The sequence below is a fragment of the Amblyomma americanum genome, chromosome 1 (assembly GCF_052857255.1).
Source record: "Amblyomma americanum isolate KBUSLIRL-KWMA chromosome 1, ASM5285725v1, whole genome shotgun sequence".
Lineage (NCBI taxonomy): Eukaryota > Metazoa > Arthropoda > Arachnida > Ixodida > Ixodidae > Amblyomma > Amblyomma americanum.
In genome coordinates, this window is record NC_135497.1 from 513837665 (window position 1) to 513861457 (window position 23793).

A 23793-nucleotide genomic window follows, 5' to 3' on the forward strand; every position below is an offset into this window, starting at 1 on the left:
AACCTTAGTTCCCTTTGTGCTGTCCAAATCATCAACAGCTTGTAAGCTGAAAACAGTGATGAAACATGCTAACACTTCATTTGCTGCACTTTCCTTGGAAAGTGTTCAGTGCAGTCACGCTGCGAAAATAAAATTCAGACTCTTTGAGAACAGCCATACACATCACTGGTGCTCCCTCAGTAACGGCATCTCTGGTGTCTGAGTCATCATCGGCAGCTTGTGAGCATGTCTCATGGACATTTTCAGCCAGTTTTTTTTTAAATCTTAGTTCCCTTTGTGCTGTCCAAATAGTCAACAGCTTGTGAGCATGTTTCATCGCTGTTTTGAGCTAACACATCTGCTGTCCTGTGCTTTTTGACCTTAATGGCATGTTATACCTGGGCAGAAGTATTGCAACAATGTGTATTGTGAAAGTTCTGGTTAACAGAAAAGTAACAGCTGAGTTTAATTTGCACATGCTTCCTTAGACTGCATATATACGCAACCAAAAGACTGTTTTCTCACCTCAACATATTCTAGAATTTAACTGGGCTTGCATTGAGAGCTTGCTATATACTTTATGTCAGCTCCACCTGTGGCACTGTTGGAGATGCCTCTCATGCTCTTCAACACACACACCATCCAAGCCACTGCCACACCGCTGTACACTATGTTACACATCTATGTACACTACATGCACACCCTTACCAGCAGCACACGTGACAAGGTTGGAGGTGCCTCTCGCGCTCTAACGCACACACCATCCAAGCCACCGCCACGTGGCTGCACACCATACCACACATCTATGTACACTCCATGCACACACTTACCAGCAGCACACGTGACAAGGTTGGAGGTGCCTCTCTCTCACACACCATCCAAGCCACCGCCACGTGGCTGCACACCATACCACACATCTATGTACACTCCATGCACACATACTTACCAGCAGCACACGTGACAAGGTTGGAGGTGCCTCTCGCGCTCTAACGCACACACCATCCAAGCCACTGCCACATGGCTGCACACCATACCACATCTATGTACAAGTGCAGGCAGTACAAAAAGGAACATGTGGTCAAGAACAGTTATTCCAATTTATCAATTCAGTGAGCACTGCTGTTCCGCTTTTCATGGAAGACAACTGAAAAGCATGACATACTTGTTTTTTTAAGACATGTTGGGTAAAGCACTGGCTCGCTTTGGGGCATGCTTGCGTGTTCCCTTTCATAATGGTTGCACTTGTATGTTACACAAGCAACAGCACAAATTAAGTTCGAGATGCCTCTTATGTTATAACAGATGCACTATCTATGACTTCCCTTATTTATACTTGCTATTTACTGTTTTCAGTCAAAGCACTCCATGAACATTTTGCTACACAGGGATAAACTGCACATTTCTCAGCTTTGGACAAAGTTCAATCCGCAAGGAGGCATTATTTTACTTTTTTACTTTACAGTAATCATGGTCATTTCCGGTATGAATAATCAAGACTTCTTCGTCCAGTCCATGAGAGAGAAGCTGCCGTTTTACTGTTTCCTGCTGCAGCATAGTGGGAGGACGGCCCAATGCAGGCTTGATTTTGCCATATTTCAGTGCTCCATACCGCGGCTGCTTTTCAACGTTCTTATTTGCAGGCACCAGCCGTGGTTTTTTTTCTGTTGGCTGCTTTGCGGTTGCAAGGCTATGCTTTGCAGCAAACTTTGTCAGGTCTTCGTCTATCATCTTTTGCTCCTCGGCAGTTTTCTCTGGAAGCTGGTTAATCAGCATTTGGAAGGTAGACCCAGCTTTCAATTTCAGCACATTAGTTCTTTTGTGGTGATATTTTTAGTGTGGAGCCTTGCTGAGTGCTCTGCATAATATGTTGATCACTGGCCATTAAGGAGCCTGCATCATCGATAGCATAGTCTTGGATGCCATCTTTGGAAGGACAATTGGAACAGGTGGCCTGGCTGCTCTGCAACTTGCGCGACTGCAGCTCCATTAAAGCAACAGCATGCATGTGCTTGCACATGTGCGCATGCATTGCATGGTCCACATGTGCATGTGAACATGTTGTGGCAAGCCTCACACTGCTTGCAATGAAGCTCACAGCCACTGCATGATTTGCTAGTCCTTTGCACTGTGTGCTTGAAGTTCACCAAGCTTTGTGACTTTACATGCCACTGGCCATCTCCCACTCTCTCAGTACTGGTCTTACAAAGCTCAATCCCCGCTTTATGCCTCCCAAATAGGGCAGATTTGCGGTGGTCTGCTCCTCCTTTCATAAGTGCAATAGCCCTGTTGTAAAGCTTGTCAGACGTCAAATAAAAAAGTACTTTGATTAATTTATCCTGTCGCCCATTTATCTTGCCACCAAAGTGAGAGTACTTCAGTGTCTTGTGCATTGACTCCAAGTGATTATTTGTTGTTAATCCAATGTACTGCCGATAGCAGTAAGCCCACTGACATGCCCTCTTTGCGTATGTTTTTTCAAAATATTGCTACGGTTGTGCTTGTGCTTGGAACGCTCGTGCTTGGTGCGCTCGCGCTTGGAACGCGAAGAGGACGAAGGGCGTTTCTGCTGCTGGGCTTCGCGTGCCCGGTTGTTCGGCTGCGTGGCTGTAAGCTGTTTCCCTGTAAATATATTTTTCCCTTTTGGTGTGCACATCTTCACGTTACATTATTGGTGGAGGTGCTGGGTACAGCCACAGCAAGCACGGAACTTCGCAGCGGTCGTCAGCTCGCCGGCTCTTCAACCATGACCAGCGAAGGGGCCGCTCCGTCGGCGTCCGCCAACCCGGCGTTCATCATTGCCCATCCGAGAGATCCTGGGACCTACAACGGAACGGACGGCGTCGACGTGGAGGACTGGCTCGCAATGTACGAGCGCGTGAGCACACACAACAGGTGGGACCCGACCCTAAAGTTGGCCAACGTCATCTTCTACCTGACGGGCACTGCCAGGGTATGGTTCGAGACCCACGAGGATGAACTCACCAGCTGGGATCTCTGCAAGCGCAAGCTTTGTGACCTGTTTGGTAAGCCATTCGGGCGTCAGCTCGCTGCGAAGAAGGAGCTCGCATGCCGTGCACAAACGTCCACAGAGTCCTATGTATCATACATTCAGGACATATTAGCTCTCTGCATGAAAGTCGACGCCACTATGTCAGAGTGCGACAAAGTAGGTCACGTGCTCAAAGGCATCGCAGATGACGCCTTTAACCTTCTTGTATACAAGGACTGCGGAACGGTTGACGCAATCATCAAGGAATGTCGCCGGTTCGAACAAGCGAAGAGCCGCCGAATTTCTCCGCAGTTCACGCGGTTGCCGAATACGACTGCGACGTCGTCCTGTGTAGACTCGACTCCACCGAGCCGTCTGCCGACATCTGAGAGCCTGACACGACTTGTGCGCCAAGAAGTAGAGGCAATGTCCCCCGTTGCGTTTCATCCACCCGCAACAGACAGTACTCCAGCAGTATCCCTTATACAGGCTGTCGTTCGCAAAGAATTTGCCAATCTTGGGATTCAACCTGTTTGCTCAGTTAGTGCCCCATATGCTCGCCGCATGTCCCCGGAGCTCGGTTCTGAACGTGCATACTACCCTCGACGCAGCCGCAATCCAGATGAATGGAGAACACCTGATGACAGGCCCATCTGCTTTAACTGCTCCCGAGTTGGCCACATATCTCGACACTGCCGACGCCGTCCGTCCTCGACCTACAGCCGCTACCCGCCGGGTTCTGCATATTCCCGCCGCTCTCCCTCGCCCTCGGAAACGACCTCTTCTGGCCACAACGCTCAGACCCCGCTTACCAACCGTTCGTCGTCACCTCAGCGCCGTCGATCTCCATCGCCCCGACCTCGCCGCCCTTCGTCGCCGGCCCCATATGCCCGCTCCCGGTCGGAAAACTGATGGCTGCAGCGTCTGGGGGTGATGCTGCTCTGACGACCCGACCAGAAAACCCTCCTTTAACTCTTCATGCTCATCGGAACATCCTTAACGTCGACGTGGACGGGGTCCCTGTTACCGCTCTGATCGACACTGGAGCGCACGTCTCAGTCATGAATGCTCGTCTTCGCCGTCGCCTAAGGAAAGTGCTCACTCCTGCCCCCTCAACTGTGGTCCGTGTTGCAGATGGCGGTATGTCTATTGTCGTCGGAATGTGTACTGCTCGTGTTTCAATAGCCGGCCGCCATACTTCTGTGCTCTTCACTGTCCTCGAACACTGCCCTCATGACATCATTCTCGGCCTTGACTTTCTCACCGACCATTCCGCCCTTATAGATTGCGCCACAAGCATCGTTCAACTCGCTCTACCTGTTCCTTCAGAGCCACCGGATCCAATTGTTCACCTACTGTGCACCGCCGACTTTGTCCGCCTGGACCCCGATGCCGCCACTTATGTCCGTTTCTCCTCGGTCCCGCCAGTTCCCGATGGTGACTACATCATTACTCCGGTTCCTGATGTGCCCTTTACACGCAGTGTTGCCCTTGCGCATACAGTTGTCACCATGTCGGCAAATCAAGCGTCCCTTCCGGTTCTCAACTTTGCCTCTTACGTTCAGCCGCTCCCACAAGGTATGTCGCTCGCCACGCTGTGCCCTGCTGCCGAATGCGTCGTATCGGCGGTGAGAAGCGTCCCACCCTCGTCGAACTGCCGCGACTCTGACGTCCCACCACCTGATGAATATGCAAAAATGATTGCTGCTGACCTCTTACCAGGGCAAGCTCACGACCTTCGGTATCTTCTGTCGTCTTTTCGCGACATCTTTGACTTCGATGACCGCCCTTTGGCTCGAACATCTGTGGTCACGCATCGCATCAACACCGGTGACGCAGCTCCTATTCACAGACGACCCTACCGAGTGTCCAGTACAGAACGCACCATCATACAGCAAGAGGTGGACAAGATGCTCAGTAAAGACATCATAGAGCCCTCGTCGAGCCCTTGGGCCTCACCAGTTGTGCTGGTTAACAAGAAGGACGGCAGCTGGCGCTTTTGCGTTGATTACCGGCACCTCAACAACATAACAAAAAAAGACGTCTATCCACTCCCAAGAATAGACGATGCTTTGGACTGCCTTCACGGAGCCAAATTTTTCTCTTCAATTGACCTTCGGTCCGGGTATTGGCAAATCTCTGTTGATGACAATGACCGCGAAAAGACGGCATTCGTCACACCGGACGGCTTATATCAGTTTAAAGTTATGCCATTCGGTCTCTGTAATGCGCCAGCTACCTTCGAAAGAATGATGGACTCCTTGCTTCGCGGCTTTAAATGGTCCACATGTCTATGTTACCTCGACGATGTTGTGGTTTTTTCGCCCACGTTTACCACGCACCTCGAAAGACTGGAGAGCATTCTTTCTGTTTTCCGTCGAGCCGGGCTCCAGCTCAATTCGTCGAAATGTCAATTCGGTCGCCGCCAACTCACCATTCTCGGACATCTAGTCGACGCTTCTGGTGTCCGCCCGGATCCTGTTAAAGTTAAAGCCGTCAAGGCCTTCCCTATTCCCCAGTCGTCTACGGATGTGCGCAGCTTCGTCGGCCTCTGCTCGTACTTCCGCCGTTTCATCAAAAATTTTGCCGGCACCGCTCGCCCCCTGACCGACCTTCTAAAGAAAGACACCCCTTTTACCTGGGGCCCTGCCCAAGAGGAGGCCTTTTCTTCGCTAGTCGACTTACTCACCTCCCCACCTATTCTGGCCCATTTTGATCCGTCGGCTCCGACTGAAGTTCGCACAGACGCCTGCGGTTATGGGATTGGCGCCGTGCTAGCCCAATGTCACCAAGGGCAAGAACGCGTTATTGCATATGCCAGCCGCCTCCTTTCTACAGCTGAGCGAAATTACTCAATTACAGAGCGCGAGTGTCTAGCTCTTGTTTGGGCCGTAGCTAAGTTCCGACCGTACCTGTTTGGCCGTCCATTCTCCGTAGTGACCGATCACCACGCCCTTTGTTGGCTGTCTTCACTGAAAGACCCCACAGGCCGGCTCGGACGTTGGACGTTGCGCCTCCAAGAGTATTCTTACACTGTTCATTACAAGTCAGGGCGTCTCCATCAAGACGCCGACTGCCTGTCTCGGCACCCTGTAGAGCCGCCTGATCCTGGAGACAACGACCTCGGCCCGTGCCTCTTCGCTATCTCCGATCTGGTTAACATCGCGGACGAGCAGCGACAAGACTCTTCCTTGCGTATTCTCATTGATCGCCTCAACTGTGCCAGCCGAGATCCTTCATTGAAACTGTTCGTCATTCAGGATGGCGTCCTATACCGCCGCAACCTTCGTCCTGACGGACCTCCGCTCCTGCTAGTCGTTCCCCAGCGTCTCCGTTCATCTGTCCTAGCGGAACTACACGACCTACCGACCGCAGGCCACCTCGGCGTCTCCCGCACATACGATCGGGTCCGACGCCGCTTCTTTTGGCCTGGTCTGTACCACTCTGTTCGGCGTTACGTTGCCTCCTGCGACCTCTGTCAACGCAGGAAGAGACCATCAACGTTGCCTGCTGGCCTTCTACAGCCTATTGACGTACCTCTCGAACCATTCTACCGTGTTGGACTCGACCTTCTCGGACCTTTCCCGACGTCCTGCTCCGGCAACCGTTGGATTGCTGTCGCGACCGACTATGCGACCCGGTACGCTATCACGCGTGCGCTACCAACAAGTTGCGCAACCGATGTCGCCGACTTCCTATTGCAGAACGTAATCCTTCACCACGGCGCTCCACACCAATTGCTGACGGACCGCGGCCGCTACTTTTTGTCCCGAGTAGTTGACGATATCCTCCGGTCCTGTGGCACGCAGCATAAGCTCACTACAGCTTACCATCCCCAGACGAACGGGCTTACCGAGCGCCTCAACAGGACTCTGACCGATATGCTATCCATGTATGTCTCGCCCGACCACCGCGATTGGGACGTTGCCTTGCCTTATGTAACATTTGCTTATAATTCGTCGCGGCATGATACCACCGGCTATTCTCCTTTCTACCTTCTGTTTGGTCGGCATCCTGCGCTGCCATTGGATACATTACTACCGAGTTCTACTGCCTCGACCACAGAGTATGCACGTGACGCCATCTCCCGAGCAACTATGGCCCGTGAAATCGCCCGAGACCGGCTCACCGCATCTCAGACCTACCAGAAGTCAGTTTACGACCGCCGGCATCGCCCAGTACACTATCCGCCGGGCTCACTCGTCCTCCTTTGGTCTCCTTCTCGCCATGTCGGTCTCTCTGAGAAACTTCTACGTCAGTACAGTGGCCCTTATCGAGTTCTCCGTCAGGTGACCGACGTGACCTACGAGATTACACCTCTTCATGCTCCGACGTCGTCCACTAGCCCTTTGACTGACGTCGTTCATGTAGTCCGTCTCAAACCGTACTACACGCCTGCTACATCATCCACTTAGCACCGGGACGGTGCTTTTGCCGCCGGGAGTTATGCTACGGTTGTGCTTGTGCTTGGAACGCTCGTGCTTGGTGCGCTCGCGCTTGGAACGCGAAGAGGACGAAGGGCGTTTCTGCTGCTGGGCTTCGCGTGCCCGGTTGTTCGGCTGCGTGGCTGTAAGCTGTTTCCCTGTAAATATATTTTTCCCTTTTGGTGTGCACATCTTCACGTTACAATACCTGATGAAGCCATCCAGCTCTTCCAGCTCCTTTGGAGCAAGGCGATTAAGCTGCTGCTCTTTGGAATAAATGCTAAGAAACGCAGGGAGCAACTGTTGAAACTCTGTCTCATCTGTGCACTTCATCAGAGTGTGTAGCATGTCCCTTATTGTATCCCTGCAGTCCTTGTTTGTGACCGTATTCAGGCGCGCGCCCCAGTTGTGCAGCACGTGCCAGCTGCAAAGCAGTCGACTCTTCAGGGTACCCATCACCTGCTCCCATGCATTGCCATAAACAGGGGCATCATCAGACATAAATGCCTGACACTGTACTGTGTTTGTTTGTTTTTTTTTGATGGCCTCGAAAAACCTCACCATGGTGCCCATGTTCACCCTTTTTGAAATCACATAGGCACACGGGATACCAGATCCGTCTTCAGAAATTGTGAGCAGGGTTGTCAGTTGAAATTTGTACTTATTTGTGCCATGGGTGGAGTCAATGCACAGTTTCTCTGTCCCCAATTTAGAAAGTAACTCTCGTTGTGGGAATGTCATTAACGCTAGCTCAAGGTCACCATCATGACTGTTGGGGTCACCCTTCTTCATGTAATACAACAGTGGTGACTCGTTTTCCGCCCTCATTTCTTCGACCCATAAGTCAACACTTTTAAAATCGTCTGGATTTCTCTGCTCTTCTTTGCCAATCCTAAACTTATCTGCAATGTTGCGGAGGTCCTTAGTGGTCACAAGTTGCATCCGTGGGCTTGATCCACTTGTGCCTGCTCGGATGTTGTGCACAACGGTTTTTGCGGGCACTCCTTCTGCTAACCGACCTGAAAATTGTACAGAAAGAAAAAACTGTTAGCATCTCTGGTAAATTTGCTTACTGCCATGTAATAAAGTGACAGATACTTCTTGTCAGATTCCTTTGTCTTCAGCCTTGTTCCTTTTTTACAGATGACACAAATTACATCATAACTTTAATTTCACTTTTGTGGCACTGCACAGCACACGACAAAATGCTTGTTTCACAGCCAGATGGTATTCATTTTATGTGCTTGAGTGTATAAACATGCATAGAATGCAAAACAGGAAAGTTATATACAGCCTGTTATAAATGCAGGATATAAAAGCTCTGAAAATGTGGACAAGAAAAGAACAAGGACATCTGGTTCTCATTCAGTCCCGTTTCATTCTACATATTCAGAAAGTGCACCAATTGACCTGACTGCACCTTTAAAGGAGTAGACAAACCAAATTTCTGAATGCGTTCTTTGTTTCTTTGGACTGGAGCACAATACTGTGCATGAGGCGCAATGTAAAATCCTGAATAATTTCTAAGTGAATATTTTTCTCAAGCTGTTTCGGCTTCAGCAACCGAATGACTGCTGCTAAGTAAGAGACTATTTAAGGGTGTGCAAGTTATGCATAAACTGCAATATAATCTGCTTGTTCTTTTTTTTGTGATTTGAACTCTTGTCCAGGCTTGTGTTTAGTGGTTTTTGAGGAATGGAAATGGCACTGTGGGCACCTGAACGTGCCATGAGGGAAGGCAGGAACGTGGGAGTGAACGAAGCAAGGGAAAGCCGTAGTGGAGGGCTCCGCAATAATTCCAACCATCTTGGAATCTTTGGGCACTGACAATGTGCAGCACATGGGCACCTCTTGCATTTCGCCTCCATCGAAACGCAGCTGCTGCGGCCGCGTTCGAACCCGGGCATTCCGGCTCAGTAGCATTCAAACCACTGAACCACTTCAGCGGGTTAGGCTTGCATAACAAATGCTGCGAATTAAAACGACGAAAGCAGTGACCATCAAATCATCTGTGACGTCACAGCCACCGTTCAGCTGTTGAAACCGTAACAGCATAAGAGAAAAACATTCAGTTATTGTCGCTTGTTGGCACAATTCACATGGTTGTCAATATCTTCTCATGTGCTGTGCATCGTTGCAAAGACTGAACGTACAGCTAAAATTTGGTATCTCTACTGCTTTAATGCAGCCTGTTATAAGTACTCTAAACGGCTTATTAACATGGGTTCACGAAACAAAAATTTTCTGCACGTAGTACAAAATTTGGAGAGGATAGAAATGCAGTTATGGTCACGCAAAGTAATACATGAAAAAACAAAACCTTTAACTGATACCATAATAACCTTTAACTATTTATGTGGCAACAGCGGACACTGGTGTCTCCCACCTGCACAACTTTACAATTTGTGTATAGCTTGTGAGATGGCCATTGCCACTCTAGGACCGGAAATTCCTCATATGAACACTGCACTGAACTATAAATGTATTATTTTTCTTTTGTGTCATGGTGAAAGCAATATCAGCAGTTAAACTTCGTGCTCATTTCTGACGAGTGATGTTTCCAGCTGGCATTTCTTGGAAGCGACACAATCTTTATCCGGGCTTCCAAGAACATTTTTGTTATATTCCGCATGTCAACAGGAATGTCGGGACCCTGTTTGTGAGTGGATTTCGTAACTGGATGCACACTACTCTGTTTTATGTTTGAAAGTGTGGGCGTCAGTGAGGAATCATTACGATTAGCAATGACTCTGTTCCAGGCATACATTTTTAATGCAACGAAACTCTGCAGCGGCGTTAACCAGCAGTGATCCCAAAAATCCCAGATGATGTCTCTGTGACATCAAATAAAAATAAAATTTCGAAGGTGCAGGGAATTGAGCCCAGGACTTCCAGATTGCAAAGCGAGCGGGGAACCCACAGGCCACAAAACCATGTTGCGTCTGGGCGAGCAGAGGTGAACCAAGTTTATGCGTTACCTTACAAATGTATGCTAATGAGTAGGTGTGTAAATAGAAAGAGAAAAATTTGAAATGAAAAGGAACTGAAATAAAAATGCTTTCACACTCATGTAAGTAGTTTAAGCGCCCTTAGTAATTTTTCTTGGTATTGCATTCACCTAGTGACCTAACAGGTTTTCATTGTTCATAGTTAAGGGGGATCCGATAACTGAGGAGACCTTAGAACTGTTCTTCAGCTTTCTAGACGATTAAAAGCAAGGCACTGAATGATTTGGGCAGTGGCTTTCGAGCACCCTCCACTTTGGTTCTCACGGAGACATTAGATTGTGCAAAGCCAACACCAAAGGAAGCTGCAGGATCTCTAAATGCATGCTCAACCAGTTGGCGATGGTAGGGAAAATGACAATGGGATGGGCTGCTGTAAAGCTTACTGACATTCCTGCGAGCATTAGTAATGAAGTGACAACACAGTGAAATAGTCCGAATTAATGAAAGTTCACTGCAGACGAACCTGTCTTGTGAGAAAAAACATGCCCCTTATACAACCGTTAGCCTGGTAGCGTTGTTGCTCTTATCAGAACAAAATGCCTACGCTTTCGACAGGCGGCCAAAATGGGGGCTAGCATTTAATTTTTTATTTGGCTCTTGATGCTGCAATTGTCATTCAAGACGCATTTCATGGAGCTCAAGCCAAATTCTTGTGGCTGAAGTTTAATGTCAGCCGACTGAGAGACAAACCTAGGATAGTCAATGAAACCAGCAGAAAAAAATTGGCGGTGGTTTAGCTCTGGTTAAACCTGGTGTGACGCGATAGCTACAGCTGGCCGAGTGGAACTCGCTTAGTCGAATTGCAAAGTCAGTCTTTCGCCGCTCCGTTTTGCTGGGCGTTTCATCTTCACCTTCGTCCCACTTGACATGGCGCATGCGCACAAATGTTGCAGCTCGGTTTCGCCTGCTCTGCACCATGTGGCTGGTCACGTGACGAACCACGTGGTCATGTTGCGGTGGCCATGGTCACGTGCCACCACCACGCTAAAGGCTCGAAATGCTACCGTAATGTAGCTATCGCTACAAAAGAAAACAGACACTGCAGTGGTTCAGTTCTAGACGGCATTCCTAATCATGTTCAATTCGAAAGACTGGACAACTTCCACAAAGCATCTCTAAACTTAACAGCATGAAGTTCGTACGCGCAATGCGCCTGCAATGTGCCATTGTGGATCAATTGTTTTTCACCCTTCCATGCGACCAAGCAAGCTCAAGTGTATTGCACTATAGTCAGATACAGCTCAAGAACAAAGTGGCGCATGGCCCTCAAAGAAGACCCTCCATTCAATGGTATCAGCTGATTTTCATGACCCAGCAGTTAAGCCGCAACTAATCCCCGTTCATCTGCCACCATCCTGCAATGCTACTCCTTAGGATTAACGTGACATCATAAGAATTGGTCGACACCACTGCCTAGAAGGCTTCCTTTGAGGGGCATTGGTCACTTGGTTCTTAAGTTGTATCCTACTATAACTTATTCTGCCCCCTCGTTTTGTGGGACATACCTTTTCCCACTTTACAATAGGTGTTTTCATGTGTCGTACCACCTCTTTTGTGCCATGAGTGCATTGCAGGAGAATGAAAATTCATTGTAATGATCACTCTTCAGTTCAATGAACAAATTATTTCCCTAAATTTCTAGTAATGCACTTTTGTCTCACACCATATTGCCGCGAATATTTGCAGTGTTTATTCGTTTTTCAAATCTGCCGCGACACCACCTTATCACTTTGTTTGCAACGCAAGACGCGACTAGATTTATCTCGATTGATCGCAGCCAGGCAAAGCTGATTCTACGTTGTTCCGGAATGTTCTAGTAACTCTGCGCCCTTTATCTCGAATGTTCGCTATCAGCTTTAAATTGAGCACGGCCGACAGCGGCGGGCATTCTGTTCGACGACCGCCGAGCACGCTTGTCGCTTCGCCGCCGCCGAGTGATTCAGTCCATTTTGGGTGCAAGTCAGCCCAATAAACAGTTCTTTTAGAAGATCCTTTCGTCCGTATTCATCGCTGCTTCGACTGCCGTCACCACTACGTGACAATATGAAGGGTTGATAGAGTGTAGCCTCTAAATGTTTTTACATTCTGGTACAGTGAACACTGCATGCACAAACACTTTGTACAAGAGGAGTGGCTAACCTGCAAGCACTCTGGCCTCATCCTGGGACAGCCTCTGGTGGCAGACTTCATTGAAGTGTCCGTAGTGTTTCTTTTGAAACACTACATATACTTTGCTGTCTTTCTCCGTAACCTCTAGAGTTGCAAAGCAATGCTTGCCAATTCTGCAGCTTCCTTGCCCCTTTTTCTGCCTTTGGCGCTGTTCTATAGGAAGCTCTTTGTGCGTGCCGGAACGGTGGCAATGCAGGTAGCGTTTGAAAACGCTTGATGCGCTTTCTTTCCTTCCTGTTGAAGCTATGAAATGACAGCAAGTTCTGCTTTCTTCTCCATCTTTCCAGGTGCAAAATTCTGAAATGGAAAAATTATAAACATAACTAAGCACTCCACACAGTAGAAGTTAATTATTGGTGCAAGAGCACTATTCTGATGCGTAAACACCCGAGCAAGATTTTGTGAAGTATGTGGGTCTGTGCCAAGAGCATAGCAACGGCAACATAGCAACCACAGTGTCATAGCAGCATTACAGCATAGTTATGACGTGATCAAAGTCCATGACTAAAAAAGTAAAAGAAAAAACAGGCCTAAACATACATGTGCTTCATTTTGATAAAAATGTACACAATGACAGTGCATGAAAAACGGCATAAGGCAACATTAGAAAGCCAACAGTGAAGTAACAAGACAAGGCAACGTTCATGCAATTCTGCTTTTGCATGTTTATAGAATTTTGGCAAAAATTCTCTTTTTTTTTTGTGCATCACACCACTTTCATTTTTTTGAAAGGCAAGTGCAAAGTGAAGTTTGCTCTTTTTACATAGACTAATGAAAAATGCAAGCACTATGGATTGGGAACACGGGCAATACTCCCGCGCTACTACTGGCGCTCTGCTTGTGCCAAGTGCACATGACAATCACGGATTTAGTTGACCATTTTTTGCCTTTTGCCAGTAGTGCAGAACTGCGTTTCCCAGCTTATTTTTACTATTAAAAAATTGATCAGTCATTCACTTACGGGTTTTTCATGCTACTGGTGCATGAGCAACAATTTCTGGAGAATATTGTTTAATATACTAGGTTAACTGATTACACGAACTGTTACATAGTCTACCTCTGCAAAGCTCATTCCTGCATGGCAACCTTTTACGTGGCCCTGTCCTTGGACCACAAATTCAGGGCAGCTTTGTTGACTTCCAGAGGCTAGAATAACACTGGGCATTCCTCCTGCACACTTCTGTGTGTTGCAACTGCGATGGCTACAGCACTGCCAAGCCAGTGCATGCCGCGACAATGTCGTGTTGTCCTGTATGTGTGTACCTCTGTCACATTGCGGTTGTGATGGAGATATGAAGTGCAGTTCGGTCAAGACATCGCAGGTGCAACAGAGCATAAGCAAGGCCTGTAGCACCGAGTCTTGCTGCTAGGATAGGCTGCACGAGCAGTTTTTTTTCCTGCAGTGGCTAATTTAAATATGAAAGAGAGCCCCTTATGAAGGACCTAGGATACCAAAAAAAATCTGCAAACACACTTAAGCGAGAATGCGAAATCATTGAGTCACGGCTACGTAGCATGACTAAGCAAACTTTGTACAACCTCTGTACACATTGCATTACTTAAGTGCTGAGTCATGCTATGCTTCATAACCATTATGAGTCGCGGCTATGACTACGCATACTTTACGTCGCTTGTATGATGATTATCGATTTTTATGGCGCAAAGGCATCTATGGCCAAGGAGCGCCATGACACAAGGTATTTTTGACTTCTCAGGGTGGGGTCAAAGACCCCGTTTCCAAGCAGTTCACCCCAGATAAGGCGAGCACCAGGCCAGGGGAAAACTTGTACTCATTGTATCACCGGTGAGTGCCCGGCGGCACTGGGGATCGAGCCCCGCACCTCCCGCATGCGAGGCGGATGCTCAACCACTTGGCCACCGCGGCGGTCATTACGTCGCTTGTAAAGTGCCGAGTCATGATACATTGCAGAATGACTGACTACAATCATGACTTCCATAGGTCATAGTACGCTGCGTCTCAAATTTGACTAAAACGCGCATGTCATCGCGAAGTTTTTATGCGCAAAACCACGTGCACGTTTCACCGGGTGAGTGTAAGCCCGTAAATAAAAATAAAAAACGAACGGGCTTTGTATTAACACACTTCAAAAGCGCGCACTCGAAAGGTCAGTAAACTGCAACTTTTAAAACAGTAATCGAAGCTATAACGAGCGTCCGACTGCCTCCCGCTCTGCCCCTTTGTTGTCGTGACCACTGCGTGCATGCATGCAATAGCATCGACTTCGTTTCTTACCTGTATTAGAGTCGAAGACTAGATTCTCCACTTCTTCCTCGAAGTTGTGTTCGTCCACATGGTGCCGCCGCAGGTCACGAAGAATGACAAAATGCTTCGGACACAATTCGCACGAGAACGACCGTACCTTCATCGTCAGCGCTTCCTCGTCTTTTACATGCTGCAAAGCTCCTTCCCCGTGAACGTTCCTTACGTGTTTTCTTAAATTACTAGTGTTGGAGAACGCCTTGTCGCAAAACTTGCACCACTTCCGTTCGGAATTTTTGCCGGTGGTCGCTGAAGCAGCACCAGCGCTCGCGTCCGTCTGCATGCTTGAGGCGAAAGGAAATGGCGGGAGAAAGAGAGATGCACCTTGGGATATGGGCACCTATCGTACCAAGGAACGCGGCGCAAGCAAGGATTTTCGCAAAGAGTTGAAATTCTCCCTATCGGTTGAAGCACAATGCTCCCCAAACGTCCCCACAGAGTGACGTCTGTTTTCAGTTGGCCAATCGCAACGAGGATCATCTTCCTCTGAATAGCCGCTCCGCGTTAAACCTGGTCTAGGTCGCCTGGACCATGCAGGGAACCATGCGTCGCTTTCGCTCTATGCATACAAGGTGTCCAGGCTAACTTTAGCCAAGGGTTAAAAGATCAAATATTTGAGGTAGGTCGGGGAAACCACTTACATACAGCTACCAACTGGCTTGCGCATCATAGGCAATTTTTCGTTTTGCAACTAATTAATCAGCAATTAAGATAATTTTTTCTAAATGCATAAATATTCACTTTAGACAGCAGATGTGAATAGCAAATTTGGAGAGCGCCTTCATAAAATTTATTCCCGGGTTCGAACCCGACCGCGGCGGCTGCGTTTTTATGGAGGAAAAACGCTAAGGCGCCCGTGTGCTGTGCGATGTCAGTGCACGTTAAAGATCCCCAGGTGGTCGAAATTATTCCGGAGCCCTCCACAACGGAACCTATTATCCTTTCTTCTTTCACTCCCTCCTTTATCCCTTCCCTTACGGCGCGGTTCAGGTGTCCAACGATATATGAGACAGATACTGCGCCATTTCCTTTCCCCCCAAAACACCATTATTATTATTCATAAAACCCCATTTTATTTATTTGTGATAAAGAAAGCCTCACCTATATCTTTTTTTCGAGCTCCAAAGAAAGCCCGCGAAATGCAAAAAACAAATCACGTGACTGGCGCATTCGCGCGCCACGATTGTGCTGCTCTCAAACCTGGCTTGAGTGAAGGAAATCAGCTGCGGGTATGGCGCGACGACCCGATTGCTCCGACAGGCCGATATGTCGACGGTGGTTGCCATGCCCGCGCGCAACTTGCACCGTTGCACTTGGAGACTGGTTCGCGCAGGCGTTGCAACCACCGTAGACATATCGGCCTGTCGGAGCAATCGGGTCGTGGCGCCATACCCGCAGCCGATTTCGTTCACTCAAGCCAGGAATGAGAGAGCACAATCGTGGCGCGCGAATGGGCTACTCACGTGATTTTTTTTTGTATTTCTCGGGCTTTCTTTGGTGCTCGGAAAAAAGATATACGTGAGGCTTTCTTTATCGCAAATAATGGAATGGGGGTTTCTGAAGGACCCCGCCGCGGTGGCTCAGTGGTTAGGGCGCTCGACTACTGATCCGGAGTTCCCGGGTTCGAACCCGACCGCGGCGGCTGCGTTTTTATGGAGGAAAAACGCTAAGGCACCCGTGTGCTGTGCGATGTCAGTGCACGTTAAAGATCCCCAGGTGGTCGAAATTATTCCGGAGCCCTCCACTACGGCACCTCCTCCTTCCTTTCTTCTTTCACTCCCTCCTTTATCCCTTCCCTTACGGCGCGGTTCAGGTGTCCAACGATATATGAGACAGATACTGCGCCATTTCCTTTCCCCCCCAAAAAAACAATTATTATTATTATTATTCTGAAGGTGCTCTCCAACTTTGCTATTCACGTCTGCTGTCTAATGTCAATATTTACGCATTTAGAAGAATTATCTTAGTTGCTAATTAATCAAGAGCAATACAAAAAAATTCCTACATGCGCAAGCCGGCTGGCAGCTGTATGTAAGCGGCTTTGCTGGCCTACCTGAAATATCTTATTGTTTAACATTTAGAAGTACGGAAAGCTGAGCAAGCTGGTTACTGTTATCCATGGTAAAACAGCGCGGAAAAACCACAAGGACGGAACAAAAACGACGACACGAGCGCTGACTTTCAACTGGTGATTTATTACGCACGTGTGTACATATACTATTCCCGCCAAGCACTACACAGAACAAAAAATATTCAAGAAACACTGCGTCATCACTGAACACATTAAATCTACCTTGCTGCAAATGCATGCTCCAAACAGGTGATTTCGTGGTTAGCCAATGATAATGAGGGCTTGCTAATGCATGCTGCACCCCCCTTGTCAATATGATATGCCTCTAATATTTCCCTTACTATCTTATCTTTATGTTTGAAGATGACGGATGTCTGATGAAGCAATGGGGCGCACGTGTGCTTAGGTTGCCTGCAGTGCAGCGCCAAATTCGAACTGGCTGCCCTGTCCAAAGAATTGTAATGCTCCCTCAGCCGTTCGTTAAGACATCGCCCAGTCTGGCCAACATACCACCCACCGCATGAAAGGGGGATCTTGTATACTACACCTTCGACGCACTCAACCCTCCTCTCTGCGTGTGCTGTGGTACAACCACCACCAATCCTCCTTCCTAGTAGGGACTCTCGCTTCCGCTGCACAGCTCGGCAAATGTTGCTTAATTTTCTGCGAGACGAAAATACAACATCAACTAGAAATTTTCGCCCCACTTTCTTCAGACGGTGTGATAATGCATGGACATAAGGGATGACGGCAATCTTCCGGCGATTCGTGACCTCATCTTCCCGAGGAGCACGCTTATGCTCCGATTTGATTTTGGCCTCGTGTCGTCGTGTTTGTTCCGTCCTTATGTTTTTTCCGCGCTGTTTTACCATGGATATTGTTTAACCCTTGGCTAAAGTTAGCCTGGACACCCTGTATATCTCTTCCATCCGTTGAATTCGTTTGAGAAGTTACGTTAGGACTGCGACTACAAATCTTTCAGTGTGCATCGCGCGGATAAATGCCGAAATAAATCATATAAACAATATTTCCTCGTTGACCCTCCCAATTCTTCTTTAGTTACAGTGTTCCACCTGAAACAAGAAAAAAAAATGCTGGCAGCTAGGCTATGTGACTTAAAAATTCACCAGCTCCCGGTGGCTCGAATTGAACCTTATGCGGTTTGAGTAAACGCGACTCTTAGTCAATGCAGCCCGAGTAGCCGACGAAGAACGAGCTTGACGCTTGTTTTGGCAGAGAACGCGCGTGCAGCCCTGCAGCTGAAGGCGATGAAAAATGTGGCAAAGGTCGCATTGCATGCATGCACGGTGACGTTGCCACAACTCTGCGACGTGGTGAGTACACTTCCACACTTAAACCATATGTCTGCGTAATGAAGTATTTGATGGAACACCGTCTGGCGAGGAGCGAAGATTGCTGAAGTAGCACATACGCCAGACAGCATTTGGGGAAAAGAAAACAAGATTTTTCGACAACCGTGCGGTTCCTTGAAAAGTTGGCCAGTGTAAAGAGTCGATCACACTTGTCTAGAGCGCTCGAGAGGTGCCGTCCGGGAGAAGTAAGGCGACATTCTTAAGCGGGTATGGACTTTCTCTGATAATGCTTACGCTCGAGAGCAGCCCGATAGACATGTGAACCGCACCGGCATCAGCGCCTTAACGCTAGCAAAGCAGTTGTGAAAAGATTTAACTTCATTTGCTCCGTAGCACTCCGCCAGAGCGCTCTAGACAAGTGTGATCGACTCTGAAACGCACGCAGTCTCTGGAGTTTGCTTAGCTTGTCATCCTGCAGTCTTTGTTCGATATAAGCTTCAAACGCTGGCTGGACGTGTAAACACGTGCAGCGAGTATTTAAGATACAATCGAGCTCACTTATAACGGCCGCTTCTAACGAACGTTCGCTTATTGCGAATAGGGTTAATGTCGCCCTCAAGACAATTATTAGGCCAATGGCACTGCGTCTCAGACACAACGAACAACCAAGGCCGCACAACTCGGTTAGAGCGGACAAGGATGATACGCACACTCCCACCCCGCGGTCGAGAAACGTGCCTCCGGCTTCCCGCAGAGCGTGGAGATTGGCCACCAAGAAAAAGCTATAAAAAAGAGCGGAGGCGTATTCAATACTGACGAAGCTGTACACTATTTTCAAGATACTGCCTCAAAAACGCACGCCGGCCTTCAAGAGCAGTACCTTCGCCGGAGGAAAGAGCAGCAATCTTCGTGTTACCGACCTACGCCTGAGCATCGACATCAGCGGACGGCGGCTGCGCTTTATCGTCGGCAAGTCTCGCAGATATTGGTCTGTTCAGAGGTATATACGTTTTGTACGCTACAGGCGCAACACAAAGGCCTGCTCCTTCTGGTAGAATTTTCTTGCCACCATTGTCCTCTATTCCGCCAGAATAGGGGCTGCAGGCATGGTTGTTGTGGCGGCTAGTAACGTTCAGGAAGCCCCCTCATGTTTCCTTTATTGACTAAAAAAAAGCAGCAAATATTGCTCAGTTGACCCCAGCTATTGATATCTAATATCTGTGTACTTATCTGAGCAGAGGCGCCCATTACACCACCCGATTTTCATTATTTTGTTCTTCTCTATATTTTTTGCGCTACGGACGGACGAGGTATGCCTGTAGCAAGGAAGCTTCCTTCCATCAATATGTTAATTTCCTTCCACCAGTCATTATCACCAATGAAGCATCACCGCCTCTGTAACACGCGGTTTTAAAAGTTCTTTTGTACGCGCGGACATATTGCGTTTCTTTTCAATTATGACAGATGGCGCCATAACACAAACTGAGAGTGAATGAGTACACGCTTAGCGGCCATCTGCAAGAGCGCCAAGGATTGAGCTTTGCTATAAACGGAGTATGCGCAGTATGTAAAACAAAATATCGGGCATCGTGATATTAAGATTTCTAGTACCAAAAATCTTGCGTAGTAAAAGTGAACGGATTCATAATCAGCTTGCTGTCTAGTTCAATAGAGGCGTTCAATATAGGCCAGCAGCTCTGCCATGGTTAAGTGATAAGTAATCCCATTGGAGGGCTCTGTAACCGATAAGTCAGGCGGAGAAGTAGCGGTGCTGCCATGGTGTGGAAAAAACTGACGGGCCGCTTGTTGTGAAAATGTAACCTCATCCCCATTCAGCGCGAGGCGAATGCTCTCTGTGTAATCTGCAACCTGAGAAGGGCGCTCCATGGCGTGAAACACTCTCCAAAGATGTCGATTGTCATGCGCAGAGGACAGGCGGGCACACCATGCAATCCAGCGTTGCCTACCTAGCCGCTTTGCGGTAGCGCGGTGAAGAGTGGGAAGAGCCGATGGGTCATCGGGGTGAAGAGAAGCATAAAGATTAGTCTGGTGACGACAAGCCCACAGATTCAGGTGGTGTATATCCGGGTTTGGGTCGTCTTCATTTACAGTAGTTGTAATAGTCCAAGTCGTGAGCACAGCAGAGAGAGTAGACAGTGCTGATGAGGGGTTGAATGCAGATAAACGATTGTCTGCGCGTACAGATTCTCATGATGTTTTAGGCGTACGCTGCAGCGCATTTTCCGTAGACGCGTAGGAGTGAGGGAGATAAAAATAGGGCTGTGATCACTACCCCAAGTATCTGAATCAACAGCCCAACGAGGGTTACCGGGGCATAAACACCAAGTCAAATCAGGTGAATACGGGCCACCTCGTGAGCGGGCAGAGGTACTCGGGTGGTTTGAAAGTTGAAAGGAATGATCTGAAAATCTGCCTTGGATGTGTGCGCCTCTTGAGGAATCCGATGGGTAACCCCACGAAGAGTGTGCGCCGTTGAAGTCTCCACAAACTAGAATAGGAATACCAGAGTTGGCAGAACGTAGAAAACGAACTCATCCCAGATTGGGAGATGCGGAGCCAGGACGGCCATAAAAAGAAACTAGAATAAGGGCTGTGCGTGCAGGTTTAACTAGAAGGGTGACAACCTCTTGACGCGTGTTGCACCACGGTGAAATGTCGAGCGGCGTATGCGGAACTGAACTGTGAATATAAAGCGCAGATTTACCTCGGTTGATGGAGGAGGCGATCAGGGATTGAAGGTGAATGGTATGCGCAGAATCCTGAAAGGCGTGGAAGTGAATTATGCTCTTGCAGTAGGAACACCCGTGCCTTCAGCTTTCCGTCGCGAAGGCGGATGTTCCCTTCAGAGGCCTTATTAGAGAAGCCTCGACAGTTCCACTGCGCCGCCATAGATGATGCGCTATCCATGGCGAGGCCGAAGAGCTTCTACGATGAGGGATGTCATCTGCTTCATGAGCGCTAATATCTTACCCACTGTCGGAGTACTCACGGCTAACAGGTGGTCGGCACCTGATTGTGGCCCAGTGCTTACTCGAGGTGGTTCCTGTAATTATTGCTCCCGAGTTGTTAAAATTATTCGAGAGAAGTGAGAGCTACGCTGTTCCGGGCGCTGGGTGAGTTCGTCTAGACGGCGGCGAGCCTCCGCAATGGCATTGTCTAAAGCTGTGTCTTCATCTGCAGTATCCACATGTGATGGATGCACTGGTCGTTTTGGTGTGCCATTTGATCCGGGAAGGTTAGCCGCTTGTGCATATCAACGCAGGTGAGGAGACGTATGGTGAGCAGCGGGATCAGATAAAGGAAGTTCAGGCCTCTCCCATGTCTCTCCAATTAACCCAGTCCTCTTCCAGCTGCGGCCACCATATCCCCGCAAAGTTCTTGATCTCATTCGCCCACCTAACTTTCTGGCGTCCCCTGCTACGCGTCGTTTTGGGGGGAAACTCTAATCTGAAAGCTCAGAGCACAATCCACCGCTTGTGAAGGTCTCTTCTCCGCAAAAAGAGTTACACTCGGGAGAAGCATCCTTTAGCCATGCAGGCACACTTTCTCTTGGAATCCACTCCGTTACCTTTAAGGAATAGCGGTTATCCCTGCCCAAGCCCATTTCTTCCTCTTGATTTCGACTAGGATGTCATTCTGCCCGCTTCCGGTCTCTTAACGTTGCACATATCATTTTTCTTTAAATAGCTGCCTGCGTTGTCCTTAACTTAAAGGAGCTCTGATAGGGGCTCTAGATAAATAGATAGATAAAGAAGAGGAGGGAAAGGCAGGGATGTTAACCAGAAAGGGGTTCCGGTTGGCTACCCTGCACTGGGGAAGAGAGATTAGGGGACTAAAAGGAGGAGGGAAAAGGGGATAACACACACACACGCACAACGCTGTCACAATTTGTCACTCAATCCAGTCGCTCTCAAGTAGGCAAAGAGTGCCTTGTGTGCCTGAGGGCAGTCGACTGCTGTGGCCACGGACCGAGGATCTTTTGCTCTGTTAATGGCCGAGGATCGAGGCGGTCCAGGGCACAACACAGTGTATGTCTTGCACTCGCAAATGCAGGGCACTCACAGAGAAGATGAGCGGTGGTCTCCTCACAACCACAGCTTTCACAGGCAGGACTGTCGGCCATCCCCATCCGGAAAGCATAGTGGTTGGTAAAAGCAACACCGATCCATAAACGGCATAACACAATGAGAAGGGCTCTAATTTTCGTAATATGCCTGTGATGTAAAAGGACGCCCGGTTTCACGAATATCCTCCGGAAGAATTTTTTACGCGCTTTTGTAGAAGCTGAGTTATATCTGTCGTTAAAATCTGAATTTCAGCACCTCCGCGCCTTTCCCTCTAATCTCGTCACTTGGTCGGCGCTCCTCCGAAGGCCCTCCCGCCGGGGCCGGAGCTTCCTGATCCACCGGAGCTACGCTGCACGTTGGCAGCGGCAATAAAAATGCTAGCTGCTTGATGTCTGAAAGAGTCTAACCAATAGCCATTTCTGAACAAGTATACGCCGCAGCGGTGCCACAGAGGAAGGTGCGAGCATGAAAAAGTCGCCGGAAAGGGCTCGCCAGCTTTCGCGCGTGATTGTGGGTTCTCTGCTGCGGGCAGAAGTGTATATTTGGCTCTGGTGTTCATGACAACACAATGCAGTGATTTAGCGAGTTGATGTCTTTGGAAGGTGTTTCAGAGCCCCTTTAAGCTGAACCATTTTAGTTAGCCTCCACGTTTCTACCCCATAGCTAGGCGAGTACCGGTAAGATACAGGATAAAGATGAGGATCAGGTAACAGCAGATCTGTTGAAGTACGGTGGTGAGATTATGCTAAAAACAGCATCCTCCCTGTATGCGCAATGCCTTATCACCTCAAGCGCGCCAGACGCTTTGTAGAACGCTAACATAATCTTAATTTATAAGGAGATGTCAAGCACTTTAAAAATTAGACCGATCAGCTTACTGTCCATTGCCTACGAGGTATTTACTAAGGTAATCGTTAATAGAGTAAGGAAAACTTTAAACTTCAATCAACCAAATGATCAGGCAGGCTTTTGTAAAGGACAGTCGGCACTATACCATATTCACGCTATCAATCAGGTGATAGAGAAGTGTGGATATTATAACTAACCCCTGTATATAACCTTTATAGATTACTAGAAAGCATGACTCAGTGGAAACCTCAGCAGTCATGCAGGCATCGTGGAATCAAGGTGTAGAAGAGGTTTATATAAAAATACTGGAAGATATCTATACCGGCTGCACAGCTACCACAGTCCTCCATAAAGTCAGCAATAAAATTCCAATAAGTAACGGCGTCAGCCAAGGAGAGACGATCTGGCCAATGCTATTCACCGCCTGTTTACAGGAGTTATTCCGAGGCCTGAATAGGGAACACTTGGGGATAAGAGTCAGCAGAGAATACCTAAATAATCTGCGATTCGCTGATGGCATTGCCTTGCTGAGTCACTCAGGATGAACTGCAAATCATGATCAATGAGTCAGACAGACAGAGCAGAATGGTGGGTCTAAAAATTCACATGCAGAAAACCAATG

At 48.3% G+C, this 23793-nt stretch overlaps 1 protein-coding gene across 1 annotated transcript; it reads right to left on the reverse strand.

The window, feature by feature from the left end:
• Positions 1–76: 76 nt before the first annotated feature.
• Positions 77–14971, reverse strand: LOC144128493 (uncharacterized). The gene is made up of 4 exons (XM_077661932.1): positions 14824–14971; positions 12540–12866; positions 7601–8411; positions 77–119 (listed from the first exon to the last, which is right to left on the reverse strand). The coding sequence occupies exons 1-4, from the start codon at positions 14954–14956 to the stop codon at positions 77–79; spliced, it is 1314 nt and encodes a 437-aa protein (XP_077518058.1). The 5' UTR covers positions 14957–14971.
• Between the last annotated feature and the right edge of the window lie 8822 nt (positions 14972–23793).